This window comes from Aulonocara stuartgranti, assembly GCF_965226115.1.
Source record: "Aulonocara stuartgranti genome assembly, chromosome: 11".
NCBI lineage: Eukaryota > Metazoa > Chordata > Actinopteri > Cichliformes > Cichlidae > Aulonocara > Aulonocara stuartgranti.
In genome coordinates, this window is record NC_138947.1 from 13013588 (window position 1) to 13036413 (window position 22826).

The 22826-nt window shown below is 39.5% G+C and overlaps 1 protein-coding gene and 1 long non-coding RNA gene across 2 annotated transcripts; one reads left to right on the plus strand and one right to left on the minus strand.

The window, feature by feature from the left end:
• Positions 1-1036: 1036 nt before the first annotated feature.
• LOC309717842 lies at positions 1037-16420 on the plus strand. Its single transcript, XR_014279825.1, has 3 exons — positions 1037-1778; positions 14424-15950; positions 16320-16420. It is a non-coding gene; the product is annotated as an uncharacterized lncRNA (long non-coding RNA).
• A 1387-nt stretch (positions 16421-17807) lies between these two features.
• On the minus strand, positions 17808-22147 carry rps27.2 (ribosomal protein S27 isoform 2). Its single transcript, XM_082550770.1, has 4 exons — positions 22047-22147; positions 21271-21379; positions 20744-20854; positions 17808-18903 (listed from the first exon to the last, which is right to left on the minus strand). Exons 1-4 carry the CDS (start codon positions 22050-22052, stop codon positions 18875-18877), a joined length of 255 nt encoding a protein of 84 aa, XP_082406896.1. The 5' UTR covers positions 22053-22147; the 3' UTR covers positions 17808-18874.
• Between the last annotated feature and the right edge of the window lie 679 nt (positions 22148-22826).

Here is a 22826-nt window from a genome sequence, read left to right on the forward strand (position 1 = left end):
ACACACACACACACACACACACACCTCGACAACCAAAGTGCTCTCTCTTAAATGGACTTCAATAAGAGGCAGGGAACGCTGCTGTCACTGGGGACAAAAGATAGCAGGAGGCGTTGCAGATATCTTGACAATATTGCTGAGGGAATAACTGTGAAAATCTCGGCATGGACTTGTTACAGTGCTGTACATGGACTGCTGTAACAGATGAAGGTGGACTAAGGATGAACACAAGGGAACACAAATAAACCTTACAAAGGATAAATGGCCATGAAGGAACAGATGTTCATGAAATAAATAAAATGAAAGACTGAGATATATCTGAGAGGAATTATAATGACGTGATGGGAAAAGAGACAAGCCTACCTTTACATTGGAGACAATATTGAAAACTATCTTTTAGCGACACGCTGTGGCCGGAATACTGAATTACATACGCTTGGAAAATTGTACAGTATGCTGTTAACGAAATATAGCTTTGTATTGCTTAGTCTTTTCTACCATTATGATTAAAAGCAGTTATAGCTGATATCTTACCTTATTAAACTATAGTATTCTTCTCATTCGTCATGACAATTATAATATATGTATTATCAATACGTTAAATAATCACGAACAAGGAAAGTGCCGTTTGAGGTTGAAATTATTTTGTAATTTTATTTTATCAGAGAGAATTAATAAAGTATATATCTATAACATTACAGCTTTCATGTTTAATGAGTCTAAGTTTTTATTTTATTTATTTTTTATCATTTATTTATTTCGTTTGTATGCTTTTTTCGGGTACTTCATATTCCTCGGGGATTCATGTAATTTTAAAACAGCTGTAAACACTAACTCACCCTGTAGAGATTATGTTTTGTTCAGTAATTTATTAAATATATAAATACTGTAGGAGTTTTAAGAATTGCTACCACGTTTTATTTATTTTTCTGTTGTCTTTGTATCTTTCACTGTCAAAAGGGGGAAAAAATCTCCCCCAACTTGGATTTCAGCGTTTCTCTCGCTCATTCTCGCGATGTTTGGAAACAACGTTGGACAGTAACTTCACGCTGTCTTTAAGCACAGGGGCACACCTCTGGGGGCAGTAGAGAGCTAGAAGTTTGTTTGTTTTATTAAAATGGGCTTTTTTTGTGGAAGCTTTACGCTAGCTAAGTCGTCCATTTGTTAAGTCCTTTAATTATATAAGTATTGATCGGCTAACTTCAGTATGGTAAGATGCTGCAAAATTAAGCTACTGTGAAGTACCCCATTATAACCAGGCACACTTTTTAGCAGTATATTTTGCTTTCTTGGGCTAGTTGAATACTGTTAGCTTGCCAAATTACGGTGACATTATCAGTCGTGTGTAAAAAATTATGTTTTTGATGTCACAATACAATATTAATATGATTAGAGGTGGCTTGTCTACTTAGAAAAGTACTCACTGTTATTAAAACATACCGGATTGGTACTGAAGACAAAATATGTACTGTGGCATAACGCAAAGTCATTCACTGGGTTTTAATAAAGTTAGTGGGCGTTGTGATATATGACTTTGAATATATGTGAATCCAATTCTAACTGAGAGGACAGTGTTTGGAAGAAAAACCAGAAAGAGACATGATGTATTAGTGGGTGGTGAGTGGGTGTGTAAACATTCAGTGTCCAGTCTTTTCCAGTGGCCAAGCCTCCCTCTATTCATTATTTCTGTGTGTGAAGCAGGTCCTCCTTTCTGCTTTACCAGTGTCCTCTATGCTGGCACCAACAGCATTATAAATGAATGTGGGATTCTGGTGAGGGTAAGTATAAACTGTTGTTTTATTTCTTTCTGTGGTTTAACCCAAGTAAAGTGCCACATTTAATATTGTCATCCAGGTAATAAGGGCTACAGTTGTAACCCTCATTCATTCGTACTTTTTTTTGCATTCAGCACGAATACATAATGGGTTGTCTCTTACTTTAGATTGAGTTACAATTAAAGTACACAGAAATGTTGTTCAATTTCAATTCAATAAAACTTTATTGATCCTGAAGGTTGACCCCGCAGGAAATTGGGTTATGTTGTATGTCGTACAACAGTATGTAGTATTACAGCCACATTGTAAATGTGCAGGTCAGAAGTTTTCATACATTCATCATGGGCATGAATGTTATGACAGTTTGAGGCTTTTAATGATTTACTTGAACATTTCTCTTTTCAAGGTGGAATGATTGTATAGCACACGTCTTTAATGACTTAAAAAAACAATCAAATGTTAGAGTTAAAAGTATGCATACGGACTTAAATACACCCTATTAATATTTGGTAAATTGTTCCTTAGGAAGTCTAAGGAGCTTGGAAAGAAAAGTGTCTGGACTTTAAATTGCTTGAAGACGTTTCACCTCTCATCTGAGAAGCTTCTTCAGTTCTGGGGTCAAATGGTGGAGAGTCCCAGATTTAAACTAGAACTGAAGAAGCTTCTCGGATGAGAGGTGAAACTTCAAGCAACTTAAAGAAGTCCAGACGCTTTTCTTTCCAAGCTCCTTAGACTACGATGACCTGGATGACTTACACCTCAATCAGATGCTTTTGGTAGCCATCAGCAAGCTTCTGGCATAATGCTGTCTGGATATTTGATCATTCTTCTTGACAGAATAGAACAGTGCATTTAAATTGGTTCATTTCCTGGTGCTGATCTGGCTTTTAAGCCTAGTCCACAAATTTTTAATAGCACTGAGGTTGGGGCTTTGGGAATGCCGTTCCAGATGCATTATGTTAGCCTTCTTGATCCACTCCAAAGCCAGTTTTGACATGTGTTTGGAATCAATGTCCTTTTGGAACAAACAGCTGTGTCCAAGTTTCATCTAGCTGTTGATTTAAGAGTTGAAGAATTTGGAGGTAGTCCTCCTCCATTTTGCTGTCAACTTTGAGCAGTGTACTATTATCATAAGGAACAAAGTAGCCCCAGAGCACGATGCTACCATCACCATGCTTCACCGTGCTTTTTAGATTTGAAAGCCTCACCATTCAGATCCATAAGGACAAAAAAACTAACAGACTAAGGAACAGCTTATATCCCTTAACCATCACTATGCTAAATGCTGCTAAATTAATATGATCCAATATAATCTTTGTGTATGATGTTTACAGTGTTACAACACAGTCTCATATTTACATGTTTACAACTGTATTTTACCACTGGTACAGTAATACTGGCAAATGGGGACTAGTGCAATATGAAATCAATTGTGTTTGTTGTTTCTAAACATATATATATATATATATATATATATATATATATATATATATATATATATATATATATATATATATATATTGTATTTTCTAATTTAATTTAAATTTTATTGACTGATTGTTTCATATGTTCTGAGTTCTGAGCATTGGTCAGTGCAATAACAGCCATGCAAGTCCTTTATATGGCTGCAAAGAGGAAATACCAGTTGTAGTCAATCATGATCGCTAATGAGATGTTAATAGCTGTCGCCTTGTCAAGTTAAAAGACATTGTAGAACCTTCAGGATCACAAAAGATTTAAGTGAGTGTATGTATATGTTTGACCCTGTATGTGTAGTCTGTGACTTAGAGAAAATTTTAAATAAATTCAAATGTGTGCACTCAATTCTTGTTTTTAAAGCCATTAAAGATGTATATGCACAATCATTAAGCCCTGGAAAAAGAAGAAAGAAATCATAAAAACCCCTAAAATTACTGTAACACTCATGCCGATGATGAGTGAGTGTAAACTTGTGACCACAACTGTATACGCATTAGAAGGATTTTTGTTTAACATTGTATTTTGAGAATAGAGAAGCGTTAGCCCTGTTATAGACTGGCAAGCTGTCTAGTGTGTACCCTGCCTCTCATCCTATGACAGCTGGGATAGGCTCCTGCCATCCCTCAACCCTGAATTGGATAAGCAGAAGCAAATACATGAATGGCTGGAGAATAGACAATAGAAAAAAAGGGAAAAGGAAAAAAACAAAATACTATTCTGAGGGAAGCAAAAGTTAAATTGTTGAGAATAAAGTTGTTTCAAATCCAACTGTATCATTAGTGCATCGCTGCTGGATCCTCTACAAAATGCCTTGTGTAGATGAGTTAATGAAAACACACTTCAGAATTTTCAGCACACATACACTGTGTGGAATAAGTATGAGGGCTTTAAAGAGATGGTGCAGAAAACTGTCTGTTCAGAAGAGAGAAAAAAGAGTTGGCTGCATTTGTGCAGAGTGAAATAATTAGCAATGGACAAACACAACAATATCGATGCTTTAGCAAGTACAAAGGATGTATGTTGTATCAGATGATCAGGCTGTGACTTGAGAAATGCCCATGGACTAAGGGAGTTGACCTCATTCTCGAGATTATATTTATTTTCAGAATGAAACAGTTAAAACAAAAAATATTCTTTTTGTGGCTTCGATGCTACTGAGGTTTGCACTAAACTTGCTCCATCACAGAAGTAAGAAACAACTGACCTTTTGCTGGTGCTGAGAAATACGACTCAAATGAAATATAAACAGGGATGTAGCATACTCTGCCTTCTTACAAAAGCTTTAAAAGATTGAAGGAACTCTTCAGTGACAATAATGAGAACAAAAACACACAAATACAAGAAGAAAGGCCACGGCGTGCTTGTATTTACTTCAGTGGCTGATATAGCAGCAGAACTGATCTTCGGTTTGGACCTTGCCTAATTAACGTGTAAAAATAACCCTGGTGACAGACTCGCAGGTCGCTCATTCACTCATACTATGACACAGTTTGTCTTACTTTACATTTTTCTGTCTTTCTTGCTTATTGTTTGTCGGGCATATTGGTTCTAATTAGGTGTAATCCTTTGTTTGGTTTACAATCTCACTGTTGCAGGCCTAGCAGAGTGCGTTTGGAGTAAAGTTTCAGCTCATAATAGACATGGAAATAAGGAGAAGTACGTTTTCTCTTTGACTTCACTTTTTCAAGTTTTGTCTTATCTATTGAATACGCTTAAGTTTGACACATAAATGTGTTTGTATTATTAAACTTACCTAACTTTTTTTAACTGATTACTGAGGATTACTGAGGATTTGTTTTTGCAACGTTTTATGTGCTTCATAGCTTCAAAGTCTTCGTTATTACAGATGAGTGATAGATGTTTAAATTAAACACCTTCCAATTAGTTCACACTGATGCTTGTCCCAAAGGTGATCACACCTTAATCTAATGGCTTATTATGATTATAAATAAATTCATCTGTCACAATATTCACACATTGTTTCCTTGATATATGAGAGTGTTTGTTATTTTTTCATGAAACAGGTTTCATATAAACTGGCCTGTTGGGTGTTTAGCCAAGAGTGAAAATAAAGCAGAACAACAGAGGTGTGAAAGCCAGGCAGCCTGAGGCAGTGCTCTGCCCCGGGCACTGCACATACCCAGATGTGATGAGCTTGTTATCTGTGTTATTTACTGGCAGGCTCTACTGCCCCCAGGGCTTTCATCATCTCTCTCAGGCGATGTGAATTTTCATGATTGGGTTCTATAATTTTAAGGCCAAGGTAATGTCTGTAGTCTAGTCTTTTTCCCTCTTCCTCTTTCCACCGGTCGCTCTGCTTCTCTCCATTTCTCTGGAAACCCAATTACACTTTCAGGATCTCTGTCTGAGCCAAGGGTAGCAAAGAATATAGACAAAATTGAAAATTTAACATATACTTTCACTCATTTTTAGCCAAAAATAGTGAAAATATGTCTGCATGACATTTTATTACATAGGTGTAATTCACTAAGAGCAAAAGCAAGAAAATGGCAAGAAGGAGACACGTTACAGGACATGAAAGAACACGCTAAAGAAGTGAGAAAAACTGGCATTTTTAAAGTTTAAAAAAAACAAAAACATAATACTTAAGCTGATCACTTTGAACTGTGTGTTCAGCCTCTGAAATAATGACTTGCTGGAGGCAGGCTGTGGATTGATAACAGTGTTGGCAGTTCAATCCCAGGCTCCTTTCCACACGTTGAGTAAGACATTGGCTTTGATGCCTTGATTAGTGGATTGCATAGTGGCTTGCTGCCATAGGTGTGCTGCCAGTGGGTGAATGAGAGGCAGCTTGTAGAGCACTTACAATAAGAGCACTATATAAATGCAATCCAACAAAACAAAACCATAAATCACTTTGAATAGGAGCAACAGATATTGCACCCAAAAGATGATAACATTGATATTTAATGTGTCTAGACAAGAACTGCTAATCTACGTGTTTTACATCTCATTATCCATACTACTGCTCAGACATCATGAGCACCAGTTTTCAGACCGCAGCCTTTCATGTGAAGTTTCCAGGTTTATAGCTTTATAGTTAGAGCTGGATCCAGTAAGCCTTAACAATCCCTTAATCATCCTGCTATAGCCTGCCCTAGTCTCCCTATTTATTTTGTCTTGCTACACTCTGCTTTTCTGTCTCCTCTTTTCCTCCTCCCCCCAACAGGTAGCTACTTCACCCTGAGTCTGGTTCTGCTGGAGGTTTCTTCCTGGTAAATGCGAGTTTTTCCTTCCCACTGTCGCCAAAGTGCTGCTCATAGATCTGATCTGATTGTTGGTTTGTTCTCCCTGATATTATAGGGTCTTTACCTTTCAGTATAAAGCACCTTGAGGTGTTATGTTGCTCTTGTGAATATTAGCTGAAGCATTGCACACAATATCCAGTACTGCATAGAATTTTATTAAACAGTAGCTTTCTGTCAACGAATGAAAGACAGACTTAATACCATTAGTGTATGCAGACGGACCAAACTCCTGTGTGCAGTCAACCCTTGAAATACCATTGAGTGATTTTAATTTATAGTCTTAAGTAGTGGATGAAAATAACAGCGCAGAGAACTTTCAAATATTAGATATATTTTAGTGGTTTCTTATTTGCATTTTTATGTGGTGTGTTTTTAGGAAGCTGGAACTGATTGAAGGCCATTCATGTGAGGGAAAACATACATTTAGTTTGGTTCTCCAACATGAAAGGTTGTTTCAGGATTGCTTTACCTTAGTCAAAATGATTGAACCGAAAGGCTGGATATTAAATTGTTGCAAATGTGTGCAATATTCAGGACTGTTGGGGAAATGTTTTTAAATCACTTACTTCTGGTGTCTGGGATTTACGAGCTGTTCTTTGAAGATGCCCATCTGAAAACCAATTTAAGGTTCCAAGCCTTGTGTGTGCTTAGTAGGTGGTATGTAACTTTACAAAATCACTATATCACTATAATGTTGAGTATATCAGGTGTCATCTGGGTTTTTAGTAGTTTAAAGGAGTCTGTTTGACTCACCTAGACTGTAATAGTGGTCTTTTACAAGAATGTGCTTGGCTTACGTACCCAGCATTAACCAAGCATATATATACACACAGACACACACACACACACACATATATATATACTATGCTCTATTCATGAATATGTTAGTTTATTCATGTCTTTTTTCTCCATCCTAACTGATTCTACTGCTGCTTCTGCATAATGAACACCAGCTGCCTCATTAAGAATAAAAAACGGTCACCTAACACTACACTTCTGTATCAGCGAAGATGACTAATGAGTGTGCACGACATGGAGCTTTGTAAGTGGAAAAGTTGCTGGAGGTCTGGACTGGTCCATGCTGTACTGGTATACCTGTCAAATGTAATGTCATCATTTTAGAGTCGGGTCAAATATCACCAGGTTCTGTCAGCAGGAGACTTATGGCCGAATCTGTTATCTCCAGCTTCTTAGAGATAAGCTGTTCTGTACTGGGAGCCTCTGCAGGTCAGAAACACACATCATATGGATTTATGTGAGAAAGGACATATATGTGCACATACTGTTGAATTACTACTACTTTTCATGACATTAGTGCCCTTCAGGTGACTGCAAAGGGCTGATGTGCAGACTCATGTGCAGATCATTTTCATGCTCCGTCCAGGTGTTTACCTGATAACCACAGGAAAATATATTACACAGTGCACATGTGTGCTTTGCATATTTACTAGTAGAGGCAGTATTGACTTCACAGCCAGTGTGTTTGTTGCATGCGTGTATGTGTCTAAATGTGTGAGCAGGTAGATGCGGGGAGCCTTTACTCTGAGCCTGGACAGTGATGTTGCTGTGGTGATGATCAAAGGAAAAATACTGCAATAGCTGCGAAAGAAGCTGGGCAAGACTGCAGTTCAGAAAGTTGATACAGTTAAACATTAAAACACCACCTCAGAGAAGATGAATGACACACAGATACACGCACAAATGCACAGATACAAATTCAAATAAAGCTGTATAAACAAAAGCGAAATACGCACTTAGCTCTTGTCTCATAGTGACACCTTTCTTTGTGGCTCTTTTTCTCACTATATAACACTTTCCCACTTACACAGTGCAAATGCTGGCTAATTTGAAGATGAAGACAAAGTTAGGGATAATTTGTTTGAAGAAAATCATGCTCGACCGAATCTGATGCTTCGTGCGCAAATCATCTGTGAATCTTTTTACATTAGCCCCTCTCATAGCCAGTGACGTCAGCGGTTCCAACTTTGGGCCCAGCAATTAGTCAGAGCTCTGCTCAAGCCAGCTCTTTTGGCACCGACATCAATGCTTTTTCGCTGAATTGGATGGAGCCATTTCTAGATTAGGCACTGCCACTGGCATGAGTAAATAGATCCTGTAATGTTTTCTTTTTAGTGGTCACAAATTCACTTATTGAGATTATATATTCATACCAACCATTTTCCCATCTTTATGCGCCATACTGCCTTTGTGTTCTTCCTGTGAACCTTTGAACTCATCTGTGTTAGCCCAGCCTGCTTTTTTTCTCTGACTCAGCATCTGCCCAACACCTCCACATCTCTTAGTTACCTCAGCACTTTAACATCTTACATTAGTGGTGGGTGTGTTTGGTCATCAGATTGGCCCGAGTAAGCCAAAGAAAGAGTTGTGGAAGTACATCGCCATCCCTCACCTACTTACTCTCAAGCCCTCATTTCATAGACACCTGTATGAGCATTATTTTTTCATGCTTGCTGCATAAAATATATTACTTAAGAGCAATATACGTCCAGCCTTTTCTTTTCAATTAACCTTTCTCACACTAAATCCATTACAAATATAACTAGATCAGCAGGTTCTATAATACACATTCAATCTTAGGAGTAATGTGTTTGAATTATTAATGAGTTGTTTTGTTGGTATTTCAGATCAGATTACGGGCTCTTAAATGTCTGCCTGGTCCATTCAAGCTTTAGCTTCCTCTACATTAAAATCTGACTAACACACCCTGACTATACAACAGTGATTTTATTTTCAAAGTCTATTAATGTTTTATGTACAAATAAGAAGACTGGCCGGTACCCAAAGAGAAATTTATACAGTAATGTGGACTGCATATATATTTTCAGTCAGGCACTTAAAAAGGGGATTATTGTTCTTAGAAAGAACTGGCAAAGTTGAAATGCTTTATTCTCTAGGCGGCAGGCTGCTATGCATGAGTTGTCTTTTTTCTTGTCCTGAATGTGTGATAAACCTATTCAGTGTGGCGAGGAAGTAAAAATGATGTCTGCATGTCTGTAAACCGTGATGATCGTTGTTCAGGTTGATGTGCAGGTAGAAGCAGTGAAGCAAGGCAATGCCATTGTCACCACAGAAGTGGACCGGTACAATATCGGCTCCATGGTAACGCTGGCCTCCCACACTTCGCTCAGCCTGCATTCAGGGGACTTGCCTGTGCTGCATATGTGCGTGTGAGAGAGAAGGGGGGTATGAGAGCAGAGGTTGCTGATTGACCTATTTTCAGGCTGTTTGTATGAATTGGGATGAAGGGAGAAGTGATGGGGTTTTTAATGATGCCGCAGGGGACTTGTGCATTGCTTCCTCCTCTGATACGACTTCCACTGACATAACTGACATAACTGGGCTACTTGTAAACCCTCTGCATATTATACCCACAGTGAAGACCCAGACCCACTTGTAAGTCCCAGTTCACTTTTTCTCTCTGTGGGTCTTATTTGACTTTGTGCGTGTGTGTGTGTGTGTGTGTGTGTGTGTGTGTGTGTGTGTGTGTGTGTGTGTGTGTGTGTGTGTGTGTGTGTGTGTGTCAGCCCTCATTGTATATGAGGCATGTCTCAAGCTGGTGACTCCAAACCCTTAGGGGTGAGAGTGTTCTTGGTGAAGGTGGAGACAGTCAGCTAATTGGAGGCTAGGAATAGCCAGCAGTAAACTGGTACTCATTCGATTTCAATTCAATTTCATTTCATTTATATAGCAGTAAATCACAACTGTCACCACAAGGTCCTTTATATTATAGGGTAAAGATCTTACAGAATGAGAAACAACCCCCAACAAGGAGACAACCCGCTATGAGAAAGCACTTGGCAACAGTGGGAAGGAAAAACCCCTTTTAAGAGGAAGAAACTGCAGATTCTGGCTCAGGAAGAAGCAGACATCTTCTGAGAGTGGAGGGGGTGAGAAGAGAGAGAGAGCAGGAAGAGAGTCAAGGCAGAGAGAGAGTTTTAAATCAGCTTTTAATAGTTAAATTGAATAGTGATTTATAAACCCAATGAAGAGGAATCTCATGAAGAGTTGAGTGAAGAAGAAATGCTCAGTGCATCATGGGAAGCCACCAGCAGTCTAAGCCTAGTGCAGCAGAACTAAGGGAGGATTCAGGGTTACCTCATCCAGCTCTAACTATAAGCTTTATCAAAAAGGTTTATTAGGACACTATGATACTATGAGGGATTAATATGGTCTACTTTCTAGACATTGACAGTACTCTTGCTGCAGCTTCAGCTGAAGCCTGTATAATGTCGATAGAATCTCATTCTTAGCATCCAGGTAGGACCTTATGCCACCAATTATTTTGTGAACTCACCTTTTTAAGCAAAGCCATCTTGGCTGGGATAACCAGAAGCCAAATGCTTTAAGTGAGGAGTGGATCAGACTGATACTCTCATATTTGTTAGTTAGTGACAGCTCTGCTGATTGACTTCGCTTTTAAAACACCTAGGCTGTTTCCATTTTTATTTACATGGGTGTGTGGGACTCTAGTATATTGTTCAAATCTTATGAGATATTTTTAGAAATATAAATCAAATATATTTATCTAAATCATGTATATCTGTGTGTATGTCCAATAGCTGTTTGGTTTTTTCGGAGTGTTAAAACTTCTGGCCGATAGAACAAAAGGTTGAAAGTGGCCTATAACTTCTTCTTCTTCTCCGTCTCTTTCCCCCTCCTCCTCCTCCTCTGTTTGACCCAAATCCCACCCTCAGTCCCAGTACCCCACAAGCACAGCAAGTTTTTTTTTCATTTAGTTTAATTTCCTCTGCTCTTTTCTATCTTACCGCCCTGCTGCTAGCTGCTACACCTTCGTCTGCTTATCACAGTTATGCACTCACAGACAGACAATGAGCTGCATGCATCCACACACACACACACACACACACACACACGAGCAGAGACATGGACAGAATTACATTAGAATTTCATATTCATTTGAACAGTGCTTTGACGTGGCTCCACTCCTCGCTGCCTCCTTCCGACCTTCCTCAGCTTACTTCCCCAAAAAGTAATGTTGGTTTCTATAGTAACCGCCTGTGTCTATGTTAGAGGGGAGTTTCCTCACGCTGACTGAAAACGATGTTGAGCACGGGGAGCCACGGAAATACACACACTCTCCCTCACTCACATGCTTGCATTCGTAAAACTGTTGATTAGCAATCACCGTGTCCTTCACACTGTTTATTTTTAATGAGCTCAGAACAATCTGTTGATTGGGTGATTCCAACAGGAGTAACACGCAGCATATTACAAATTGAGTATTCACATCAGATGGAATTTTTGTGGCCCTTTGTGTAATGTGAGAAAGGTGAACATGAATGTGTGAAGAGTTCTCTTATTATTTTGCACCTAAGTTCCTTTTAATTGTAGGTTATAGTTATTTTCCTTTTTTGGGATAAATACATGAATACTCTTTTCTTTGTTGCACAGAACTATGACTGTGACTATTTTTGTCTGTGTTGTGTTTTGTTTGTAGCATTCTTCTTGATATGCTCGTCTCTCTGTTGGTGTGCTGCTGTGGTGCTCTCTTACTTTTCAAAGAAATGTAGGTCAGGTGGACTGGAGACTGTAAATTGCCTATTGTTGTGGGTTTTGTGCTTCCCTGCATGGAAAGGTCCCAGATATCTGTGATGTATGGGCATAAACAATGAACAAATTAATGAAGCCCCACGAGCCAGACTGAACTTTGCACCAGCTCGTTCAGACTCATCATTTTCACATTAATGCACTTTGCATAAATTGTTGCTCAAATGCAGAATTGCGATACTTGACTTTATGTAAAACACCAACTGAAATATGCATTAATATACTGCAGAACATTTCTGACAGGGGAAATAAATCATTTTGATCTCTGTGTAACGTATTTGGTAACGACTTGGACAACCATAAAACAACTAAGCGGCATCTGGCGAGTGATTACATATTTACATTTTCTAAGCTTCTCCCTCTTGTTAAGTATTGACAACAGTCCTAGCACATTATTTGTCTCCTCCATTAAGAGCTAGCCTGTGATTGGCCGACACAAAGCAGAAACAGCCTGTGTTTACATCTCTTCTCTGCCGCCTTGTTTTTCTTCCTCCAACTCATTTCTCTCACTCACTCTACTCGTTGCCTTGCCAAATATCTGCACAGATATTCTGCCAATCATATTTTCTTTCTCCACCTTTCTTCTCTCTTTTCCTCCTGGTGTCATGTAGTAAGGATGTAGAGCTGCAGTTAGCAGAGTGTGACCAGAAGGGGGTACAGTTTGACAACCTCCGATCCCTCCCAGTGACTCTGCAAGCTCCACTCCATCTCCCTAAATGTTCTCGCACACAGGGACATTCACAGCTTGCAGACTATTTCAGCTTCATCGTCAGAATAATTAATGCAGGAAATGATCACCGAGACAAGAATGATTAATTTTGAGCTCTGACAACACCGACATGACCGATTGTTGGTGCTGGGCCACCAGGCTTTTAATGCTCACGGCCATCCAGGGATAGCATCCATCACGGTGACCCTCACTCCTGCAGAGATGTGTTCAGTGTGTGTTTTTATGTGGGTGTGAATGCCAGCGTATGTGTGTGTATCATTAAGCATATGTTTACTAATTTAGCAGCCTTGTGACTGTGGAGGTAAGGGGTTACTATTCTGAGATAGTAAAAGATGTTTAGCAGAGCACAACCACCTGAGACCTCTGCAGCTTTCCTGACATGACCTGCCAGGGGCACGAGCTTTCACATTTCATCAGATGGAATTTTTGTAATGTGAGAAAAGTGAACTTGATTATGTGAAGACTCCTCTTATTATTTTGTAATAAAGTTCCCTTTAATTGTAGATGTGACTGTTCCAGGTTTTGGATTGCACAATAGGTTATAGTTATTTTCCTGAGAGGGGTGACATCAAAATTTAGGATAAATACATGAATACGCTTGTCTTTGTTGCACAGTATACTGTGACTGTGACCATTTTTGTCTGTGTTGTGTTTTGTTTGTAGCATTCTTCTTGATATGCTTGTCTCTCTGCCGGTGTGCTGCTGTGGTGCTCTCTTACTTTCCAGACAAATGTAGGTCAGGTGGACTGGAGACGGTAAACTGCCTATTGTTGTGTGTTTTGTGCTTCCCTGCATGGAAAGGTCCCAGATATCTGTGACGTGTGGGCATAAACAATGAACAAATTAATGAAGCCCGATGAGCCTAAATGCGTAAATTGGTGCTCAAATGCAGAATTGCAATACTTGACTTTACATAAAACACTTTAAAATAAGCTGTGTATCATTAAGCATATGTTTACTAATTCATTGACCTTGTGACTGTGGACGTGAGGGGTTACTATTCTGCGATAGTAAAAGATATTTAGCAAAGAACAACAACACCTGAAACTAGCTTTCCTGACATGACCTGGCAGGGGGCTGTGCTTTTACATTTCATCCTCTTTACCACATTTTTACCTTCACATATAAAGATTTTAGCTCTCTCTGTAGCACAGTATGACTAAGGTACTCTTGTTATAAGGTTTAAGGTAAACAGTCCCTATTATAGTGGCAGAACAATCAGGAGTGGGGAAGACTGGATGATAATAAAATCATTTGTCGATATTAAGTGTCCATATGATAATAAATTAAACTGAGAGTGCTTGCAATTGTGTTTTGCACAATTACTACCTCCATTTTGGAATGGATCATTTCTTAATCTTGCTTCTCTCACAGTTTCTCCCAGTTATTCTGCCAAACACAATTAAAACATTCATCTGGAAATAAACAGTTCTTCCATTTTTGAGTTTTAGTCGTGCCAGCTGGTTACTTTCAGCTAACAAAAATAAATAAAATCTTGGGATACATTTTGGACACTGACAAAAAAAATACCCAGAAGTCTGTTTGACATAATTTGTGTGTTGTTGTTGTCTTGTGTCCCAGAGATGCCATCTGGCCTGTGCGCCACGCTTTGTGTCAGCATGTGACAGGACACGACTTGTCACTGTGGGCTCCCAGGGGATGCTGACTAGTGGCTCAAACACTGACTCTCCTCTGCTGGAGGTCGTTGCTGTGGAGGCGTAGGGTCAGCCAGACCTTGTTCATAAGTGTTCAGGTCAGTTAATTAAGTAGGGTATACTAATGATGTGTAATGACTTTGGCCTTGGCAAAGGGAAAACTCAAACAAAGAGACATATGTGTACAGATGAACTGTGTCTCACCAGAGTGGTTTGTGCTTCTGCTACAGCGTGGGAGGGCCCAGTCAGCCCGTCTTTCCTTTGTTATAAGTCACTATTCTGCGATAACCTTGGTCAGTAGAGCTACGCTCACAACACGCACACACCCCCACAGCCTTTCTTGTACGCTCGTTTAATTTCTCCACAGTTTCTGGCTCTGGATTTTTCTTTCTTTCTCAACAGCCTTCTTTCATGTCAATTTTTCATTCTACTGCAGCTCTCATTTTGCCAAATTTAACGCTGAAAAGAGAATTCAAACTGCTCAGATCAATACTATAAAAAGTCATCTGCCATGTCTTTCAGTGATTTTTCTGCCCTTCTCTATCGATCCTCCTGTCCCATCCTCCACTCTGCCTCCCACTCAGAGATGACCTGACGCTGATTACTTCAGATTTTGACAGACGTTTTTGGTGTCCAGACTTTGCAGAACAAAGATTTTCAGCAGGGCCAATAACACCTCCCTTAGTGACTATAATCCCCAATATGTTAATGTTTTCCATCTCTACATCAGTCCAGAAGGAGAATGCATGACACTCTTTAATAAGCAAAAGGGTCAGCAATGGGTATTTAATCAAGCGTTACAGGGCAGACCTATAGCATCTTGGAAGAGGGAAAGTTTGCTACAGGTAGAGAAATTTAATGAGCACAAATGGGTAGAGTTTAGGCTGCTAGTATCTAATCAATGGGCTCATGTCCTCTGTCTTCTGGGTGAAATGGAAGCTTCCACAGTCCCTACTCTTTTAACCTCTGCAGACAAACACGTCATGGTGGTGGTGAGAGGGTTTCAAGCACACATGAAACTAAAGCATGTGAGGAAAAATTACCATGAGCATGCATCTTTTTCCATCCTTTCACTCTTAATGTGTCACTCTTATGCACCATCTTGTAAGAAAGCTTAGTTAGTGTTGCACTTTAGCTCCCCCTACCTTCAATTTTGCATTTTTACAGTCAGCCCTGACAATTCATGGCTTGCTGCTAACAAACTCTTCCCCCGTCATTCATTCCCTGCAGTTGTTTACGGACAGTCACTGTGTCTGTCTCAGGAGGGGTTTGTTACCAGCTGCTCTTGATGGGGCCTCTCTTTGTGGGGTCAGTTCCCTTTCTGTCAGAGCTGCTCTCAGGTGTCCCAGAGGTGCTGCCCGACCTGTTGGCACTCCACCGATCTGTGTTGCTCCCTGTCACTCAGCCTGGGGTTGAGTTTACGGTGATGGGCAGCAAGAACATGCTTTCATCGGTATGTCACGCAAACATCCACAGAATAGATTATTTGAGCCCTTCGTGTACTTACCCACAACTTAGGACATTTATGAAATTCACTGTGGAAAAAAAAAACTAAAGCGTGAGTGAAAAATCAATCAAAACAGAGGGAAGATGAACTGCAGTCTTCTTGACATCATGTAATTTCTTTGACAGACATTCATTATCTGCTTCCATTGTTTCGAGTAAAGACTCATTTTGGAAGCTGAAAGAAGTGGAATTGTTGTGGATGTAACATTTAAATTCCTGCTGTTAAAATTTCAAATATAGGTCAGTGTTCAGTGGATGCCTGAGCTCCAAACAATAGTTAATTATTCTCTCTCATTCATCCATTCATTGATTGCAGTCTGGAGACCGACATAAGTGAGGGGCAGAAATTTCTTTGGTGACACTGAGGTTATATGGTAAGTATCCAAACTCAGCAACCTGGACATTCATTGGAGTTAACCTATGGTGCTCTTTTTCTGCTCCATAGTTTTATTTTTTGAGCTATACTAGAGTGGCTTTGCATGACTCACAGTTCAAAGTAATCCTTATTTGTCTTACACCATGCTTTTGCGCAGAATCTCAGTTTATCCTGTCTGAAATAAGTCAGTCTAGCCTCTCTCTCTCCCTGTTACTGTTAAGAGGTTCTGAGTAAATCAATATTTAGTGTTAAATTTCAGTAGTTCAGAGAAGTTGTTATTAAAACAACTTTTTCAGCCGTGGACAGGTTTGGCTCTTCTTTTTCTATTTATTTTTATGACATGACCACATAGTGACAGCCATACTTTCTCTTGAGTAGATTTCCACAGCTGAATCCACTGAATGTCACCACCTCACCGAGTAGAGTTCAGACCCCGTCTCCACTCCCCCAGTATAATTACACTGAGCAGACATACATCAAAATAGTCAGTGACCTTATGACAGCCTCGTGGTCAGATTCATGGGTTCTCCTGCAGTAAACCAGTAAGCTTATCATTACTGTGCTCAGGTGTGACAGTATGGTAAAACCACAGGCTTTCAGTTACTGGACTTATTTTCCTGGATATGTAGGTTTGGGGCTTTTGTGAGTTGTTTTGCCAGGAAAATGGAAAATAGATGCAGCGATTTATTGAAATGTCGGTTGGGGTCTACGCTCTGGTGAGGTCGATCCATGAATGATGATGTTCTGTTGTGTGTTTTCTTATTCGGGTGCTTCTAATAAATTGGCAGTTTGTTTGGGATCATTGAAGATGCTTTCACAACAGTATTGCATGGTGGATCAGAATTTGCCTGTAGTATCTGACAGATACGCCAAGATTACGACTGATAGGTCTTTGGGAATCACCTTATTGGTGCAGAAATACTATTTTATTCCTTTCAAACGATGTCATCTTTGGCATGTTTCATGTTCATTAGAATAGAATAGAATAATCCTTTAATTGTCCCACAAGGGAAATTTGGTTATTGGGTATTCAACTTGCTGCTAGTAACAACATGCTATTTAAAATTGGTTCTTTGCAAAGCTGTCTGTTTTGTGCAGACACATGACTGGTTAATCCCACAGGTTATGTATCATTTTATGATTGAATGATTCATAGGTTAGTATCAAGTAGCTTATCAAACAAGAAAAGCTAAATAAAAAAGTGAAATAAAAAAGTACTGCACCTTTGTAAAAGCCTACACATTAAATCTAAACCCCTTATATTTGAATAGTGAAAAAGTGGTGGTATAAGGGTACTATATGATTAAAAGTATGAATAAAATATTAAATTAGAATGGTGATAGTGACATTAATATTAAAAAGAGATCATATAGAATACAAATCTTATCCTGTGTTCGTCATTCAATAAACACAAGCCACACCAGAATCTCATTTCCTGTTTACCATAATTTTATTTGTTAGTGTCCAATACAAGCAAGACAATAAAAATGTAACCATAGCAACAACAAAGTTATCAAATCCCTCCGTCTCCTGATTTAATTTTCATATTTATTCAGTGTACAAATCACTGCTGTCACAGAGGCTGTGCACAGGGCCTACGTGCGCGCAAGCGTAAACCACAGGTGAGAGTAACCTGCGGCCACAACCTGCTCCTGCAGTGTCAGCCCTTTCAGAGCAACTGATTTTTCACAACCTGACAAGAATTCATCCCACATGATCATTTGCACAGAAAGCTCGCAAGCACACATAAATGCACAACCACACTGTTCATTGAAATTTAATTAACTTCCTTTTTTTTTTTAAAAAAAAAGCAGAGCAAACAGTGTCCTTCCCTGAATAGACCCTCATTCAGACTGAGGGAACCCTGCACTGATGCCACTGACATCATCGCCTACTTTATAGTGCTGACATCACTGTGGCATTAAAACATAAGACACAAGAAATGTATTAATAATTATTCATGCAGAGTGCCCTTTTTACACAAAACTCTGCAGTCAAGTCAACTTTCTTGAGACGTAGCCACAGTTTGCTTCCTTTTCTAGAGCTGGCCCCCTTGTTTCCAGAGGAACTTTGCATCTAGTGCTGGGCCTCATCTCTGACCACACCTTCCTGTAAATCATTACTTAGTTGATGAAGGGTGTAATGCAAACAAATGCAAGACAAACAGAAACCCCACATGCATCGTGTCATCTTTAAAGGGTTGCCAGCGGACAAAAGCTGTGTTTTTTCCAGATAAAATGGTGAGTTGAAAGATACCTAATGAGATTATTTATCAAATGAAACTTTATTTAAAGTGAACAATGAATCATATAAGCTGTTGGTGGTCTCTCAACAAGGCCAGGCATTTTTCTGCATATTAAGTAGATAGACTCCCTCTTATATTACATGATTTAGCCATTCCCATTCCCTGCATCAGTTCTATGGCAGTGTCACTTGATGTCCATCAAGTTCTTACTCATCAGAATCAGAAGGATGTCGAACCCCATCTGATCAGGTTAGTGCTGTTTCCTCCTGAATGAGCATCCTAAAGAAAGAGGCGAGAGATTGTGGCTCAGACACTGATAGAAATCAACAAGACAGCTTTATTATAAAACACTTAGAGAAGTCTTGGTTATATTATAACCTTATAATCCTCCATAAATATCGACAGCCTATAAAAACGGCCAATCTTGCAGCAAGGTGTATCAACTGACTCCCTAACAAGAAGACATTCACCTAACAGTGAAGCTCATGCTACCATCTGCCTTCACAAAGGCTGAATCACCACCACACTCGTGGTTTTATTGCTCAGAGTTCCTGCTAAGAAGCTCCTGTTACCACAGCAGCGTGGGGTGGCTGTGACGATGACAATATCAGTAAAATTGAACCTTGAACCCCGAGGACATGAAACGCTACACATAAAGGCTAATTTACATACAGGTGACAGGTTGTTAAACGGACCAACAGAAACTGATTTTTCCTCATCGGGCCGGGTGTCGGGCTGAGCGGTGCAATCAGCTGATGCGATCAGCGCTATTTTATGCAATAAAATAATTTCCCTCTTCCCAAGCACATCCAGGCCACTACATACACACCACAAATATAACTATGTTTCTTAGCGAAGCACGACCAGGAATCCCATCACGTCTGCAGGGAAAATAGGTCAACGTGTGCAAAAGGAAGGAAAAGAAGAAGAAAAAAAAAGTAGTCGAGGCTCAGAGGAAGAGATGCCATACTTTTTGGAGATCTTTTGTATTTTCCTCACGTCATCTCACTGACTGGATTACTTCAGTTTAGAAGTGAGGAAATGTAAGTGAAGGAAACTATAAGGTGGAGATTTTTTCCCTGCGTACATGCTGATGAATGTTGGGATTTCCAGTTGCATTTGTTAAGAAATAGTTATGTTTTTGGTGTGACGCACATGTAGTGACTTGTGTAGAGTAATATTATAAACTGCTTGGCTGTGTTGGGAAAAGAAAATATTTTATTGCACAAAAAAAAGTGCTGATCGCATCATGCAAACATCTGCTTTGCTTGACTGCACAGCTCGGTACACCCGGCCTGATGAGGAAAAGCTGGAAATGCTGAACTCCAACTTGTCGGCCTGGTGACTCAAACAGGCTCTCCTCCAATCGCTCCTCATTTATACAGTGCTTTACAAACCCAAATATTACAGGTAACAGCTGGATTTTCCCCATTTCATTTCATGTCCTCTTTAAAGGAGACCTATCACCTTAAATCTATACTGGGCCTACCTGTTAATCTGAAAAAAATAAAATAAAATGTGTGTAAATGAAACGTTGTGCTTGCAGCCGATTGTGTAGGAATAGATCAGTGATGATGAATTCCTCTCACAACCACAAGAGTTACTGTATGCCTTAGTTGACACCCTGTTCATGAAGAAAACAATGAAAGGGCAACACAAAGGCAAATGTGAAAGAGTAACTGAGCGTGTGTACAGTCAAGTTCGACCACTCATCTCCGGCCTCTGGGGATTTAGGGAAAAGCTTCTGCCTTGGGTCATTAAAATATAATTCAGTTTTATTTACGTAGTGCCAATCCAGAGCAACCGTCACCCCAGAGGGGAGACAAATCTAGATTACATCAGGAAGAACACCACCCAACACAACTCTGCCGAAACAAACATGGGGGCAGCTAAAAGTAGCTTCTGTCTAAATTTGCATCAAATGCAAAAAATATTAGATTTAGACAAAAACTCCTGAAAATGTTTTTAAAAACAAGCTTTTAAAAGTTGTTTCCCCTCTCTATCGTTGCCATTAGAGAATCCTCCAAAAGAATCCCAAATTTAAATCTTTAAGCACCACCCCCCTCTCGCCATTTGTGTAGTTCTACACATATAGTTGAGATTTCTGGTTTCCCTGTACCTTCTGTCAGGCGAGCTTTCCCTCCTGTCGGCTGGCACAGGACCGTGGAGCAGCCGACACACAGAACTACAGTCTGAGCATGACTGAAGACTGTGGTGATCTTGTAGCACCCTGCAAACAGCACACAAACCAGTTAAACAACAACAACAACAAGATGATGATGTCAGGAGTACTCCTGATGACTGGTGTGTCGTTGCAGCCGTTTGTGTAGAAGAGTCACTTGAAGCTCATGCCACAAACGGCCACAACCGTCACTGTATGCCTTACTTGACACCCCAATCACTAACGAAGCAATGAAAGGGCAACACATAAAGGCAAGTGTAGCACAGGAGTGGAAGAAGTGCTCAAAGGTTTTCCAAAACATTAAATTACCCAAATAAATACTTCTCCTGCACCATGACTTACAAATGGGAAATACACCACTTTGATTTAAAACTGTAATTAGCTGCAGAACTCAAGCAAATGTGCTTATTGTTAGTGGACATGTTTCCATTTAAATCTTAAGTACAACTCATAAGTAAACTGACCTGGACACTTGACATCCATAAAATAGGAGTTAGGACTCTGAACAAGACGCTTTTTCTTGTGTCGTCTCTTTTCCTGCTCGGGGGTTGGGTGCAAAAGATCCTTCGCGAGCTGGGGGAGGAAAGCAACATTTTTTTTTTCATTTTATTTTATTTTAAACACGAGCTTTGAAAATAAATAAATAAATAATTAATAAAAAAATTAACCGGAAGGTGCTTTAACATGTAATTAAACTGCTGCGGTTGTAGGCCTCAGTTACAGCGAGGCAAAGGTCGAGACCTCGATACACTTCTCGGATAAGGAAACTGGAAAGTGTTAAAATGAAATTATCGGAATACTCTTGAAGCAATCGCAGCGATGCCGTTAAAAAAAAAAGCAATCAGATGAAACATCGTTAAGAGTTTAATTAACCCCCACAACACCCAACATATGTCACAGGTAATCAGACGAGCACGACACCCAGTTATCAGACTGCTGACTAACATTAATGCGCGACATTAACCAGCTTCCTCCCCAATAAAGACATTAAATACACTCAATGCTGAGACTTAAAGCGATACCGTGTGCTGTCAGCGAGCCTCGTGGGTTGCTCGTTGAGCACGTGTTTCGCCATATTGCGCTCGTTCACATCTTTACGTTTACATTAAAGGAAAAAAAACTGCTGACGGATTTTTTTTAAACGCACTTTTTAAGCTGTAAAATATTTTAACCGCGTTATAAAAGCACGCTTTATCGACTGAGGCAAGTTAGTAGGTACAAAGACGCTTTTGTTACTTACAGGCATGTCTGCGTGTTTGGACTCTCACCGGAAAAAGACCCGCTGTCCACGTACCGGAAACTGCTGACTGACTGGGAGGAAGACCTGGAGGAAGAAAAAATAAAAATACTCGTCGGTGTTTACGTGAAATTATTCGTTAGATAACATCAAATGAATGCTTGAAAATAACTTAATCGTGTAAATACACCGTGAATACAATTTTCATGTTTTTCTGTCGCATTTGATTAAATCTTCTAACTGTATAGCGTTTTCTTGACAAAGCAGACGATTATCCTGTAATTTAAATACTTTTTTCAACAATTAGAATTGTTGAAAAGTAGGTCAGACCCCTCATCATCTACACGTGAAACACGCGAGCTTAAATCCTTAAGTGTGTCCGTCTGAATATGCTCAAGTTAACAATTTTTGTTATAAGTCAGGGGAGCAAGGACTGGGCTATCAAATGCCCCAAATCGACCATCTGCACGATTTTTCAAAGTGTCGTTATAAAGAAGTCTTTAAAAACATGTTTGTTTGTTTGTTTTTCACTCAGTAAAATAAATTCAATGTAATGATGTCAGCATCCACTAGGAGTGGAAAATAAAGGACAGTAAAAATATAATTTGTTATGTTCCAAAATACTTTACATGTAAAAAGTGTGCCTCTGTGAACCCGCTGTGATCTGTAGGGTTGGATGGTAACACACAAACAGAGATATTAGATAAATAAATCTAAGTTGGCTTTAGTGGTCCGGCCTGTATGAACTAAAATGACCTCCGGTCTAGAGACATAAACACCCGA

What these genes read in the sequence shown, in the direction of transcription:
- rps27.2 (XM_082550770.1), bottom strand. An exon ending in TATGGATGTCAAGTGTCCAG is followed by an intron (nt 20,855 to 21,270) that starts GTCAGTTTACTT and finishes TGCTGTTTGCAG; the next exon opens with GGTGCTACAAGATCACCACA. An exon ending in GAAAGCTCGCCTGACAGAAG is followed by an intron (nt 18,904 to 20,743) that starts GTACAGGGAAAC and finishes CTCTTTCTTTAG; the next exon opens with GATGCTCATTCAGGAGGAAA.